Source organism: Bufo bufo, chromosome 2 (assembly GCF_905171765.1).
Source record: "Bufo bufo chromosome 2, aBufBuf1.1, whole genome shotgun sequence".
Classification (NCBI taxonomy): domain Eukaryota; kingdom Metazoa; phylum Chordata; class Amphibia; order Anura; family Bufonidae; genus Bufo; species Bufo bufo.
Genome location: NC_053390.1, coordinates 457,013,683 through 457,029,753, shown reverse-complemented (window position 1 = coordinate 457,029,753; position 16,071 = coordinate 457,013,683). Strand labels below are relative to the sequence as shown.

The 16,071-nt window shown below is 43.8% G+C and overlaps 1 protein-coding gene across 2 annotated transcripts in view; it reads left to right on the top strand.

Moving 5' to 3' along the window:
• The window catches only part of TMEM59L (transmembrane protein 59 like), a 106,080-nt gene extending 94,340 nt beyond the window's left edge, over nt 1-11,740 (top strand). For both annotated transcript variants that reach the window (XM_040417623.1, XM_040417622.1), the window contains exons 7-8: nt 7,091-7,208; nt 10,388-11,740. In XM_040417623.1, the coding sequence (XP_040273557.1) occupies nt 7,091-7,208; nt 10,388-10,549 (280 nt within the window). In that variant the 3' untranslated portion in view covers nt 10,550-11,740. The remainder of the gene's footprint in view (nt 1-7,090; nt 7,209-10,387) is intronic.
• Nucleotides 11,741-16,071: the final 4,331 nt, after the last annotated feature.

Below are 16,071 nucleotides of genomic sequence, written 5' to 3'. Positions count from 1 at the left end.
GACAAGGCCTTGGCCTGGGCCAGCCCTTTATGGGAGAACAACAATCCGGTGGTTGCCGAGTTTTCCGGTTTTGTTGCTTCTCTTCGGAAGGTATTCGATGTGCCGGCTCGTGCTGCCTCTGCTGCGAAGCTCCTCATGTCCATCAGACAGGGTTCACGATCCGTAGCTGAATACGCCATTGAGTTTCGTACCCTGGCAGCAGAGGTGGGCTGGAATAATGAGGCTCTGGTCGCTGCTTTCTCTCATGGTCTCTCGGATGCCTTGAAGGATGAGGTTGCAGCTAAGGACCTACCAGTTGAGCTCGAGTCTCTTATTTCTTTCCTGATTTTGATTGACACCAGACTCAGGGAGAGACCTTCCTTTAAGGAGGACCTGCGGAGGTCTTCTAACAGATTGGTGCCTACGTTTGCTGTCCCACCCGTGCCTCCCTCTCCTCCCACGCCTCCTGGGGATGACTTGTCTGGGGGTGAACCCATGCAGCTGGGGTTTGCTCGCCTGTCCGAGGGGGAGAGGGCACTCCGGAGACGCGAGGGCCGATGCATGTACTGTGGTCTCGGTGGGCATTTTCGGTTGGCATGTCCGAACCGTCAGGAAACGCTCGTACCCTGAAATCCTGTCGGGGGCAGATCTTGGGTGGAGTCTCCTCGTCCCCGGTTTCCCGTGTTGACAAACCACTGATCACTGTTGTCCTCTCCTGGGTCGGGGGCTCGGTGACGACCCAGGCGTTGGTGGACTCTGGTGCTGGTGGTTTGTTCATTGATAGTGTGTTCGCTGCCGCCAATTCCATTCCTCTGCAGGCTCGAAGTTCCCCACTGGCTCTTGAGGCGATAGATGGCAGACCCCTTCTGCCGCCACACGTGACTCATGAGACCCTTCCAGTGGGGATAGCCATTGGTGCCGTTCACAGAGAGTCGGTCTACCTCCAGGTTATTTCGTCTCCACACTACTCGGTGGTCTTGGGGTACCCCTGGCTCCAGAAGCATAATCCGACCTTCGATTGGAGATCGGTCGAGATCCTCTCGTGGTCACCGCAGTGTGGGGCTAGTTGCATCCATGGGTCTGTCAAGTTGCTGTGTACTTCCTCGGACTCTCTGTTGCCTCCTGAATACGAGGAGTACCGGGATGTATTCGATAAGGTGCGCGCGGTTGCCCTACCTCCGCACCGCCCATACGATTGTGCCATAGAGTTACAATCTGGTGCCGTTCCTCCCCGTGGCAAAGTCTATCCACTGTCGGTAGCGGAGAATGAGGCCATGGAGGAGTACGTGAGGGAGGCGCTTTCACGCGGACACATTCGCAAATCTTCGTCCCCGGCAGGGGCTGGATTTTTCTTTGTGAAAAAGAAGGGCGGTGAGTTGAGGCCTTGCATCGATTACAGGGGTCTCAATCGCATCACGATCAAGAACGCTTACCCGATACCCTTGATTTCCGAGCTGTTCGATCGCCTTAAAGGGGCCACGGTCTTTACCAAACTCGACCTGAGGGCGGCATATAACCTGGTAAGGATCAAGGCGGGCGATGAGTGGAAGACCGCGTTTAACACCAGGACCGGTCATTACGAATCCTTGGTGATGCCCTTTGGGTTGTGCAATGCGCCCGCAGTCTTTCAGGAATTCATCAACGATGTTTTCCGTGACCTGTTGCAGCAGTGTGTGGTGGTCTATTTGGATGACATCTTGGTATATTCTGAATCCATGGAGGCCCACATTCTGGATGTCAGACGAGTGTTGCAACGGTTACGAGAGAACAAGCTGTTCGGTAAGCTTGAGAAATGCGAATTTCACCGATCCCAGGTAACCTTCTTAGGTTACATCATTTCCGCTGAGGGGTTCTCCATGGATCCTGAGAAGGTTTCGGCTGTCTTACAGTGGCCCCAGCCCAGTGGTCTTCGTTCCCTGCAGCGCTTTTTGGGCTTCGCCAATTATTATCGGAAGTTCATCAGGGACTTTTCCATGCTGGCCAAGCCTCTCACGGATCTGACCAGGAAGGGCAGTAATTCCCAGGTCTGGCCGCTCGAGGCCATCCGAGCTTTTGAGGCCCTAAAGTCCTCCGATTCTGTCGCATCCCAACCCTGGGTTGCCCTTTGTCCTCGAGGTGGACGCGTCTGAGACGGGAGTAGGCGCCCTTCTGTCTCAGCGTAGAACACCAGAGGGTCCTCTGCTTCCTTGTGGGTTTTACTCCCGGAAACTGTCTTCCGCGGAGTGCAACTATCAGATTGGTGACAGGGAGTTATTGGCCATCGTGCAGGCCCTTAAAGAATGGAGGCACTTGCTCGAGGGTTCGGTGGTTCCGGTTCTCATCCTGACGGACCACAAGAATCTGACCTACCTTTCTGAGGCCAAGAGATTGACACCACGTCAGGCCAGATGGGCTCTGTTCTTGTCACGTTTTAATTACGTGGTCTCCTACCTACCCGGTTCCAAGAACATCAGGGCGGATGCCTTATCACGGCAGTACTCCGAGCTGTCCAGGGAGGAGTCGATTCCGACTTCGGTCATACCTCCGAATCAGATCCTGGCCGCCATTCGCACCAGCCTGACCTCTCCCCTGGGTGAGCAGATTTTGGCGGCTCAATCTGGTGCTCCCTCTGGGAGACCCAACGGCAGATGTTTTGTGCCTGAGGACTCGGTTGTTGCGAACCTACCATAACTCCAAGACCGCGGGGCATCCTGGAAAGAATCAGCTGTCCTGGGCTGTTTCACGTCTGTTCTGGTGGCCTTCCCTACGTTCCGACATCGCCGCATATGTAGCGGCATGCTCCGTTTGTGCCCAGAGTAAGTCCCCTCGGCACCTTCCGTTGGGCCTTCTGCAACCCATAGCCACCGGGGAGCGCCCATGGTCACACTTGGGGATGGATTTCATTGTGGACCTCCCTGCATCCCGAGGCCATACGGTCATTCTCATGATTGTGGATCGGTTTTCCAAAATGTGCCACTGTGTTCCTCTCAAGAAGTTACCCTCTGCACAAGAGTTGGCCACGATTTTTGCCAGGGAGGTCTTCCGGTTGCACGGTTTGCCTAAGGAGATTGTGTCGGATCGGGGGAGTCAGTTTGTGTCCAGGTTCTGGCGCGCCTTTTGCTCCCAGTTGGGGATTCATCTCTCCTTCTCCTCGGCCTACCACCCTCAGTCCAATGGGGCCGCAGAACGATCCAATCAGGCCTTGGAGCAATTCCTTCGTTGCTATGTCTCCGATCACCAAGACAATTGGGTTGACCTCCTGCCTTGGGCTGAGTTTGCCAGGAACACGGCGGTGAACTCTTCCTCTGGGACGTCTCCCTTCATGGCCAATTATGGGTTCCAACCTGCCGTGTTACCGGAGGTATTCTCTCCCCAGGATATTCCGGCTGTGGAGGATCACCTTTCCGTCCTACGTGCTTCTTGGGTACTGATCCAGAAGTCCCTTGAGGTCTCTGCGCAGCGCCAGAGACTCCAGGCTGATCGCAGACGAGCGCCTGCTCCTTCCTACCAGGTCGGAGACCGTGTATGGTTGTCCACCCGCAACCTCAACCTTCGAGTGCCCACTCCCAAGCTGGCGCCTCGCTTTGTTGGTCCCTTCCGAGTGCTTCGCAGGGTAAACCCGGTAGCCTATGCCCTTGCGCTTCCTCCTGGCATGCGGATCTCCAACGTGTTTCATGTCTCCCTGTTGAAGCCACTGGTGTGTAATCGTTTCACTTCCTCGGTTCCTCGGCCTCGTCCGGTCCAAGTGGGCAATCGTGAGGAATATGAGGTGAGCAATATCCTGGACTCACGCCTGGTCCGCGGTCGGTTGCAGTTTTTGGTCCATTGGCGTGGTTATGGTCCAGAGGAGCGTTCCTGGGTTCCCTCCGCAGATGTCCATGCTCCTGCCTTGCTCCGAGCCTTCCACGCACGCTTCCCTCAGAAACCGTTTTGTGCTCCGCGGAGGAGGGGCCCTTGAGGGGGAGGTACTGTTATGGTCTTATCTGCTTGCTGCTCTCCTTCGTTTGACATGTGCTGGCGGCCATCTTGGTTTCTGGGTTTCTTGTAGCCTTCCACCCTGCGGCTCCTCCTTCCCCTGGGAGGAGCTGGATGCCTAGCTCATATATATAGGAGGTCTGTGGCTTCAGTTCCTTGCTTGGTCCTCTTGTGTTCACATGCTTCTAAGACTGCTGCTGCTTCTGGTTCCTGATCCTGGCTTCGTCTGACTACCCTGCTGGTTCCTGATCCTGGCTTCGTCTGACTACCCTGCTGGTTCCTGATCCTGGCTTCGTCTGACTACCCTGCTGGTTCCTGATCCTGGCTTCGTCTGACTACTCTTCTGGTTCCTGACCTCTGGCTTCTCAAAGACTCTGCTCGGTTTCACCATCCGTTTGGACTTTTGCTTTACAGCTTTATTTTCAATAAAGCCTTCCTATTTTCACTTATCTCTTGTTGTACGTCTGGTTCATGGTTCCGTGACACAGGTCCGGTGATTGTGGAGGCCAGGTCATCTGGCGCAGCACCCCATCACTCTCCTTCATGGTCAAATAGCCCTTACTTTCAAAGTTTTCCCAATATTTCGGCTGACTGACTGACCTTCATTTCTTAAAGTAATGATGGCCACTCGTTTTTCTTTACTTAGCTGCTTTTTTCTTGCCATAATACAAATTCTAACAGTCTATTCAGTAGGACTATAAGCTGTGTATCCACCTGACTTCTCCTCAACGCAACTGATGGTCCCAACCCCATTTATAAGGCAAGCAATCCCACTTATTAAACCTGACAGAGCACACCTGTGAAGTGAAAACCATTTCAGGGGACTACCTCTTGAAGCTCATCAAGAGAATGCCAAGAGTGTGCAAAGCAGTAATCAAAGCAAAAGGTAGCTACTTTGAAGAACCTAGAATATGACATATTTTCAGTTGTTTCACACTTGTTTGTTATGTATGTAATTCCACATGTGTTAATTCATAGTTTTGATGCCTTCAGTGTGAATCTACAATTTTCATAGTCATGAAAATAAAGAAAACTCTTTGAATGAGGTGTGTCCAAACTTTTGGTTTATACTGTACCTCTGTATATAGTGCCTTTAGAGCCCCTCAAACGTTTTAGTTGATGATAATAATAATAATAATAATAATAATAATAATAATAATAAAGAAGAAGAAGTAGTAGTATTAACCCCTTAATGACCCTGCCATTTTTCACCTTAAGGACCTGGCCATTTTTTGCAAATCTGACATGTCCCTTTATATGGTAATAACTTTGGAACACTTTTACTTATCCAAGCCATTCACACAGGTCCCTAAACATAGCACTAAGGAAGGGCTATGGATGTGTGAGGAGTACTGAAGGGGTTAACTCTGCAGCTGAGGAGAAAGGGCAGGCTAATCCACAGCTTTGATCTCCTCAGCACTAGAGAAGGAGAATTACAAGTAGCTCAGTTCTTATCAACTGTGTGTTTACTCACAGTGACAGTTTTACTGCAGGACGAAATTGTTCGTCCTAGTGCTTTAAGTACCTGCAAGTTAGGACGAGCATTCTTGTCCAAGGTCCTGAACGTGTTAATTATTAATTATGTTAGAAACTTATTAAAGGGGTTGTCTGGTTTTCTCATATTGATGACCTATCCTCAGGATAGGTCATCAGTATCAGATCAGTGGAGGTCCAACGCCAAGAACTCCTGGTGATCAGCTGTTTGGAAGAGAATGGAGCTCTCCCATTCAAGTGAATGGGACTGAGCAGCTTTAATTACACTGCTCTGCTGCTGCAGTGTCGATGGTGACCAAGTAAACAGCGATGGGATCACACTGCTTGTATGATGGTTGATTGGTGAGGGTGTTGACATGAGGAGGCTTATTGTCACAGTGTAAGGGAAGGGGAGGAACACCAGAAAGACAACAGAAGGAAAATGACCAGGAACTAGGCCTCAAGGCTAGGGATAGGAAAATGGTGACCACCTACAGAAACCCTAAACCTAGCCCTGACTCCTGTCAGTATGAATAGACCCTGAAGGTGGGAATATTCATACACTGGAATTAAGGCCGTAGAAACCCTGAAAATCCCTAGGATTGGTGACAGGGTCTGAAACCACTGGTTCTTTCCCAGATGAACGAAACAGCGTCTCCCTGAGGCCCAGTAAGCGACAAGCAAATGGGAGCAACAGAATACAAAGATAAGTACACTTAGCTTATATAGAAAATGGATTAGCAGGAACTTAGATGAGGACAACACACCAGCTCTTCCAACTCCAGGCAGAGAATATCAACCGCATGGTAAGAAGTGTGAGTTCAGATTAAATAGAGGAGCAGTAATGACCACAAGCTACACCTGAAACAAGAGGTGTGGTCATACCAACAACAACACTGCAAATTGAAAACCAAGAGGCTGTCAGATAACCTTACATGATGCAAGTCTCTCAGATCTTCTAACCTCTGGAATTCTGTCTCAAAGCTTATTTAAAGGGTTGAATATTGACTTATGGGATAGCTGCTTTACATCTGGTGGCATTAGAGGCAGAGCTTGTTAAGAGCTCATTTACATCCCTTCTTCCCATAATTCCAGAGGAGCATGAATGGCCTATAAACCTCCTCATGCAGATTAAGGCGCTCTCTGTAAGGAGATATAGTACCCCCCAAATTTTTTATTAGACAAATGTGGATACCTTATTCCAAAAATAGTTTTCCATTGGCTTTGCTGCTCAGTGCTATTCACTTGAGTATACCAGACCCAGCCCATGGACAAGAGTGATGCTATTTTAGTATTAAGCAACCATGTGTTTCTCCTATCATAAACTCCTTTAACATTTAGTCCATGCATGAATATGCTATATTTGTTCTACAGTTAACTCATTTAATGTTTCTATGTTTGCTGTGCCATTGAAGTAATAGCCTTAAAGGGATTGTCTAAGATTAAAAAAATTATGTGTTTTTGTTCTATATTTGTTAATAGGTTGTGTCTGGTTTTGCAGTTTATCTCCATTTTAGTCAAGAGATACCAGACACATCCCATGTAGTGCTGTTTATGGGGAATTTTTTTTTTTCTAATCCTGGTCAATCCCTTTAGACTCCGCTATCATGATCATAATGCTTCCACCTTTTGAAGTTAGTCTTAATAGCCTAGACAAAACTTTAATCTGTAATTTTCCATGCAGGCGATCAGGATTACCACGTTGGATTCTGGCTGCATGTTTGTTCCTGTCCATAATGGTGATGCTCTGGCTCAGCTGTGCCAGCCTTGTAACTGCCCCCGATCAACATGTAAAGGCTCAGGTAGAGTACAGCACTATTTTCCTTTACTGCTTAGGAGATAACATTTTAGGTGAAGTTAGAATACAATTAGCCATGTGAATAACATGCACATCAGAATGAAGCCACATTCTTATTTATGTAAAATATAGAACAGTATTGCTTTTTTGGGGGTAGGAGTGAATAGATTTTAGGTGAATGTGTCAAAATTCAAGTTTTATGTTAGTTACTGTGAAAAGTGATTCATGCTTAATTTTAGGATAAAAAAAAATACTATCCTCCTATTTTAGCTTTTCACTTATCTTCTTAAGGCGCCCATGCACCTTCAATGTCTGTCTGCCAAAATACTGTTTGGCCGAACGATATTTCCCTAAACACATACACAATCAGGTCGGCCAAGCAAGTGTGTGTTTTGAATGGGGAGAGAAGAGAAAGTAGATGCCACAGTATAATGACTGAAGTATGCATGGTATTATATACAAACCAATGACACCAATGTGTATTTATGCTAAGGAAGTTGACTTGCTTGTTGTTTTTTTAGGAGAATCAACAGTGTTGGGCAAAAGTAGAATAAAAGCTTCAAACTTAACAGTGAGCAACAAATTCTGTTCACCATGGCCATTATATAGTCCCCAGTGTACAGGGAGTGCAGAATTATTAGGCAAGTTGTATTTTTGAGGATTAATTTTATTATTGATCAACAACCATGTTCTCAATGAACACAAAAAACTCATTAATATCAAAGCTGAATATTTTTGGAAGTAGTTTTTAGTTTTAGCTATTTTAGGGGGATATCTGTGTGTGCAGGTGACTATTACTGTGCATAATTATTAGGCAACTTAACAAAAAACAAATATATACCCATTTCAATTATTTATTTTTACCAGTGAAACCAATATAACATCTCAACATTCACAAATATACATTTCTGACATTCAAAAACAAAACAAAAACAAATCAGTGACCAATATAGCCACCTTTCTTTGCAAGGACACTCAAAAGCCTGCCATCCATGGATTCTGTCAGTGTTTTGATCTGTTCACCATCAACATTGCGTGCAGCAGCAACCACAGCCTCCCAGACACTGTTCAGAGAGGTGTACTGTTTTCCCTCCTTGTAAATCTCACATTTGATGATGGACCACAGGTTCTCAATGGGGTTCAGATCATGTGAACAAGGAGGCCATGTCATTAGATTTTCTTCTTTTATACCCTTTCTTGCCAGCCGCGCTGTGGAGTACTTGGACGCGTGTGATGGAGCATTGTCCTGCATGAAAATCATGTTTTTCTTGAAGGATGCAGACTTCTTCCTGTACCACTGCTTGAAGAAGGTGTCTTCCAGAAACTGGCAGTAGGACTGGGAGTTGAGCTTGACTCCATCCTCAACCCGAAAAGGCCCCACAAGCTCATCTTTGATGATACCAGCCCAAACCAGTACTCCACCTCCACCTTGCTGGCGTCTGAGTCGGACTGGAGCTCTCTGCCCTTTACCAATCCAGCCACGGGCCCATCCATCTGGCCCATCAAGACTCACTCTCATTTCATCAGTCCATAAAACCTTAGAAAAATCAGTCTTGAGATATTTCTTGGCCCAGTCTTGACGTTTCAGCTTGTGTGTCTTGTTCAGTGGTGGTCGTCTTTCAGCCTTTCTTACCTTGGCCATGTCTCTGAGTATTGCACACCTTGTGCTTTTGGGCACTCCAGTGATGTTGCAGCTCTGAAATATGGCCAAACTGGTGGCAAGTGGCATCTTGGCAGCTGCACGCTTGACTTTTCTCAGTTCATGGGCAGTTATTTTGCGCCTTGGTTTTTCCACACGCTTCTTGCGACCCTGTTGACTATTTTAAATGAAACGCTTGATTGTTTGATGATCACGCTTCAGAAGCTTTGCAATTTTAAGAGTGCTGCATCCCTCTGCAAGATATCTCACTATTTTTGACTTTTCTGAGCCTGTCAAGTCCTTCTTTTGACCCATTTTGCCAAAGGAAAGGAAGTTGCCTAATAATTATGCACACCTAATATAGGGTGTTGATGTCATTAGACCACACCCCTTCTCATTACAGAGATGCACATCACCTAATATGCTTAATTGGTAGTAGGCTTTCGAGCCTATACAACTTGGAGTAAGACAACATGCATAAAGAGGATGATGTGGTCAAAATACTCATTTGCCTAATAATTCTGCACTCAGTGTATAAGTGATAGGTTTTCTCTGTGTATCATTAATATTACTACCATTTTCTGTGGATTAGACAGAGGGCATCAAAACTAAAGGCCATACACTTTAGTTAACATTTGGCAACAGCTATTCTTCCAGACTCTCCATACATATGCATGATTAGCCAAGTGTGTATGTGTTCTGAATGGGGCAAGTGGTGTAAACCAGGGATGCCCAACCTGCGGCCCTCCAGCTGTTGCAAAACTACAACTCCCAGCATGCCCAGACAGTCTACAGCTATCAGCCTACAAAAGGGCATGATGGGAGTTGTAGTTTTACAACAGCTGGAGGGCCGCAGGTGTAAACCATTGCCAGATACCTCTGATGCTGGATTTTCTCTTCTGAAAATAATAGTCAGGCATGTTAAAATCCAATGGCCCAATACTTCATTCCACCAATGTCAAAGTTTCGACACCTCCATACACATTAAATGGCTGCTGAGGCCTACTGTATTCAGTGGGTTTGGCAGACATTAATCTAGTATGTATGGCCAGTTTATTAAATCCCCAAGGTTTCATGCAGTTATGTATACATGAATGAGTACATTATGTTTTCTGTTTATAAACCTTTGAAAAATCCCTAGCAAAAATATATTAGATGCTTCCAGAAAATGCAGTGACACAGCATTGTTGTCTATGCAACATACTTTTAAGATATTTGGTACTGGGACAGCCCACTTAATTAGATACATCAAAATTGACTTAAAGGGGTTTCCCTGGGATTTTAATATTGATGACCTATCCCCAGGATAGGTCATCAATATCTGATCGTGGGGGTATGACTCCCAGCAACCCTGACAATCAGCTGTTTGAAGAGGCAGTGGCGCTCCAGTGACATCGCGTTAGGATAGGTCATCAATATTTTCCTCCTGGAAAACCCCTTTACGCTAATACAATGTAACCATTGTAAACAGGAACCTATTTGATTTTACTTAGTAAATATATTTAATGATGTAGTAAAACCATTTTATCTCTGCTTCCTAATAGCCACTGAGCATAAATGGAGACAAAGAATATCTGGAAGACATGGAAAAGCCAGAGCCCTTTCCACTGCCTCCTGTGGTAGCTGTTACCATCTGCCCTACTGAAGAGAGTGAGGAAGCTGGACCACTGCCAGTGAAAGTGGACCTAGATAAAACCATAATCTAAAACAGACTTTTATATACCTTTAGTGCTTACGGTGATTATAAAACCACAATGCACTAAAAGGAATAATTGTCTCGTTATACTGGTTTCATGAACTGTACTCTTTTGCTTCCTTTTGTTGCAAAGCATCTAGGATGATTGATCTACAGATATAGAACCCACCACAAATGGTCCAAATCTTGTGGTGTCTGATGTGGAAAGTAAAAGGTTGCATTGTTGGTTTCAGTAATAATGATATTTCTTATTAAGCTTAAGAGGTTTTCATGGATCTAATTTGCCCATAATGTTATAAAACCATCTTGTCTGTGTCTTCTGATGTACGAAGACAAATCAATTACAAAGCTGTGCCGTATGTTAGATCTTTAAAATGTTCATTATAACATACAATACTATTAATAAAGATGTCAGTTACAGCTAAGAGACACGCTCAGGTTGAATCACAAACACCATAAACGTCATGATATTTAGCAACCTTAATTAAACGGTACATTTGCCTATGTCTTTGTATTTCTATGAAGACACTACTGGTACTGCATGAATCTAGTAATCACTATTTATATGTATGTTTTTCCTTTTTTACATGAAGGTAAAGCTGAAATGCAAAGCAGCTTTCAGAAAGAAAATGCATTTTATAAAAGGGCCCCTTGCCGTATCAAGTACATTTTTAAGTACAGTAGATTGTTACATGCTTTATGTAAAGAAGGGTAATGTCTCCTCTGTTCTTTGAGATGTGAGATGTTCTCTAGGCAACTAGCATTTTATTACACTTAGAGCTACAGGTAATTGTTGTTGCATATAATGGTCTATTTGCTACTGACTGTTGAGTAATTTTTTAGACTATGATAAGAATGTTTTCTTCTATTTCCTTGTGTAAGAATATCCCCAGGAGTACAGCTGATTGCAGGGGGTCTGAATATAAGCCCCTGACAATAAAATATCACTCTAGTAACTAATCATTTTTAAAGTAAGCATTACACAGGCTGTCTTTGTGATGCCCAGGTTGTCTGGGTCCTCCAGAGTGATCTCTGCTGTTTGTAGCAGGTCTTCACTCTATTACTGTACTTGCATATGACTTAATAGGTCATGCGATAAGGTTGCCAAAAAGTAGGCAGCCTCTTCTGTTTCCATCAAAATTGTTGAAACTTTAAAACTGATGTTATTCTTCAGTTTACAAAATTTGGGCTGGATCCTGCATCTTAAAGGGTTTTTGCCACCAGAAATACTGTTATGTAGCTGACTGACATTAGCGATGCGCTAATGTCAGCACTACATATCAGTATGTTTCTAACATTTCTCCCTGCAGCCGTTTTGGTAAAATAAGCACTTTTATAATATGCTAATGAGCCTCTAGGTGCTATGTGCGTTAAATCAGCACCTAGAGGCTCCGTCTACTCACCCTTTATCCCGCCCAGGTCCCCTGTTCTGCCCGCCCCGCTCCTCTTGAATGATGCCACGGTCCACCGCATCGTTGACGAAATCCTGCGCCTGCGCCATTCATTTCTGTCTTCGGCGCAGGCGCAGTGAGTGAAGGCTGCTCTCCTGATGCTGGCTTCCTCACTGTGATGTAGTCGGCGCAGGCGCAGTGAGGAAACCGGCACCAGGAGCGCATCATTCACTCACTGCGCCTGTGCCGAATACAGAAGTGAACGGCGCAGGCGCGGGATTTCGTCTGCGATGCAGGGAACAGTGACATCAATCAAGAGGACCGGGGCGGGCAGAACAGGGGACCTGGGCGGGATAAAGCGTGAGTAGACATCGCTAATGTCAGTCAGCTACATAACAGTATTTCTGGTGGTAGAAACCCTTTAACTAACAGGTTGTGGATGAGGGCAGGATTATTAAATAGTTCAGATCATTAAAACTACCTAAAACTACATCCGATTTTTACACAAGTCCTAAGATCGATTACCAAATCAAAATAGCCAAAAGTATTAAACTTGGTCATTTATTTATTGAGGAATAAGACTAAATATTGCATGTCTGTGTGTGGCAAAAAGATGTAAACCTTTAGGATTAGCAGATAATTTGAAGGTGAAATTAGAGTCAGGAGTTTTTAGTCGATGATATCTTCACATCACATTTGTGGAAGTGTATGATGGCACAAAAGAGATTTTTTGAGGACCTAAGAAGTAGAGTTGTTCATGCTCTCCAGGCTAGAGGAGGTTACAGAACCATCTTTAAAGAGTTTGGACTCCACCAATTCACATTCAGACAGAGAGTGTACAAATGAAGGCAATTCAAAACTATTATTACCCTCTCCAGGAGGGTAAAATTTGTGTCAGGTGTTTTTAGTCGATGATGTGATCTTCACAACACATTTGTGGAAGTGTTTTTTGGCACAAAATAGATTTTTTTGAGGACCTCAGAAGTAGAGTTGTTGATGCTCTTCAGGCTAGAGGAGGTTACAAAACCATCTTTAAAGAGTTTGGACTCCACCAATTTACAGTCAGACAGACAGTGTACAAATAAAGGCAATTCAAAACTATTATTACCCTCCCCAGGAGTGGTTGATTGAAAAAGATCACGCCAAGAGCAAGGCATGTATTTGTCTGCAAGGAAACCAAGGTAACATCTAAGCAACTAAAGGCTTTTGTCACATTAGCTAATGTAAATGAGTACATTATCAGGAGGACACTGAACAACAATGGTGTGTATGGCAGGATTGCAAAGAAAAAGCTGCTGCTCTCCAAAAAGAACATTGATTTTTATCTGAAGTTTGCTAATTATCACCTGGACAAGCCAGAAGGCTATTCGAACAATGTGGGTCATTTATCATACTGAAATATGCCTACATTAGGTGTATTTAAGGCCTGATGGTGGTGAAAAGGTTAGTTGCACTGCTATGTGCGACTTCTCACTGGTCACGTCAGGTCTAAAATTGTGGGCGGGGAATGGGACGGGCTGGCAGGCCCATTTCATTCATCATTTTCTACTCCTGTTTTAGGCATAGAAAATGGTCTAAATATAAGACAGCTAGGAAGCTAGATGCGTCGAAGTTAAGGAGAGGACTGCACCTCTTCATAACTTTGGCGGATCCTCCACCAGATATAAGGCTTGTTAAGACTGGCGTCTAAAAATCGGTCTTAATAAATGTGCTCCAATGTTTTGTGGATGAATGAGACTAAAATAGAACTTTTTGGTTTAAATGAGAAGCGTTATGTTGGGAGAAAGTAATACACTGCATTCCAGCATAAAAAAATTCTTCCCATCTGTGGAACTCAATGGTGGAGGTAATATCATGGTTTGGGCCTGTTTTGCTGCATCTGGCCCATGACGGCTTGCCATCATTGATGGAACAATGAATTCTGAATTATACTAGCAAATTCTAAAGGAAAATGTCAAAATATCTGTCAGTGAGCTGAATGTTGTCATGCAGCAAAACAACAATCCTAAGCACACAAGTTGGTCTACCAAAGAATAGCTAAAGAAGAATAAAGTTAAAGTTTTGGAATGGCCAATTCCTGACCTTAATCCAATAGGAATGTTGTCGAGGGACATATAGAGTGCAGTTCATGTAAGGAAACCCACCAACATAACAGTTGAAGCTATTTTGTACAGAGGGATGGGCAAAAATTTCTCCAAGCTGATGTGCAGGACTAGTCAATGTTCAGTTGCAGTTATTGCTGTACAAAGGGGTCACAGTAGATACAGAAAGCAAAGGTTCACATGTTTGCCAGATATTGGATAATTTTCCTCAAATAGATAACCAAGTCTAATAATTTTGACTCATTTGTTTGATTTTAATATATTTATCTGCTTTCAGGACTTGTGTGGAAATCTGATGTAGTTTTAGGCACCACTAAGTAAGCGCAACACTTTTTTAATATTGTATCTTTCACTCAAGAGATACATTGCCCAAGTGTTAACTCATATATTAAAAAGTCGAGGAAACGTGTCAGTTAAAGTTAAACATTGCAAGATAGATGAATATTGGTACTATAAGGAAATGCTTCATGTATAGCTAGTGAACTATTTCTCAGGTTTGACAGAAAGCAAATTGCTTTTTCAGCATGTTTGGTCTAAAGATATTAACACAATACAACTGGAAAGGAAAATGCAGTGATAATATCACAGTAATGATTGGCTGAGGATTTTTTAAATAGATTTAATCTTAAAGGGGTTATCCAATCCTAAAAAAAGGCCCCCCATATGCCAGACCCCCACACTGAATATACTTACCCGGGTCCCAGCTCCCTGCGCCGCTCCTGGACCCGGGTGAGTATATTTAGCGTGGGGGGCCTTTTTTTAGGATTGTATAACCCCTCTAAGTATAGATTCTTTTGCAACTGCTTCTATTATGCATTCTTTATTTGATTTTTTAGAAAATAGTTGAGAAAAAGCTTAAATGTTATCACGGCTGCTCTGCTGCACTGGAAGACCTCCAAACTGCATCTGCATATTCATACAGGACCCATATTTCTGGTGTATAATTGTACATCTGCTTATTAATTAAAAACTAAGCTGCAAGCAGATATGGGCAATATATTGTGCTATTGTGTATATATTGTGCTAAATCAATGTGGAGATGGTGCCTAGGTGGCTTTACGCAATTAAAGTTTCATTATCCAGTGAATGTCATTCTGTATGGGGTGTGTGAAATGAGAGACACTTGTACAATTAACTACACTACTATCAGGTCAGATAAACTGTGTGATTTAGTAGGCTCAGCAAATACCTAGTTAGTGAGTGTTTATGATGCATGCTACCAAGTGACCACACTTTCAGCATCATAATGTATGGCTAGAGGATACCGCTAGATGTCTTTAGGCTTCTTAGTGCCATGTTAATACAATGCATAGACCTGGTCTCTTCTCTGTACATTCCTCTTCTTTTCGGTTCAACCTTCCTAATGAATAGTGTTTTGCTTGTCAATGAATTGTGGCTTCAGAAAGTATTTCTTAACGCTTCCTTTCATTGCTAACCTCAAATCATTGTTTCCATATCATCTGGCTTTCACATCCATATTAAGCCACAGAAAGTGCCATAGCCTGGATAATTAATGTCACATCATTATATCTTTTAATTAATATTATCTTTCGATAACCATTAGCTCTCCATATTTTGGGTATCTGTTTCTAATACATCATATCATATTGATTTCCAAGTGTACATGATGTTTTTTTCACAAAAGTATCTTCCTCATTTTCAAAAACACTTTTTAATAAAACCGTCTTAGTGTTAGATCTTGATTATGTTCCTATTTTATTGCTGCCATTTACATTGTTAAATTTTGTCAATTAAAATTCCACTTTGGACCATCTGTCTACTTTTTATACTTACTTTCTTAGTGCCAGAATTGCAATTGAAAGTTACTAATTAAAGCCCCATTTTCACAATCAACTTAAAGAAAGCATCTAAACTTACACATAGGACAACGTTGTATTACTGTAGTACATTAGACATTACAGCAGTACAGTAGTACAGCGGACATTAAATTAACATTACACTTGTGAGTGAGGTTGTGGCCAATAAAATCTAACAAAGTGAGTTTATTGGAAACAGCACTAACTAATGTTAGTTTGGCG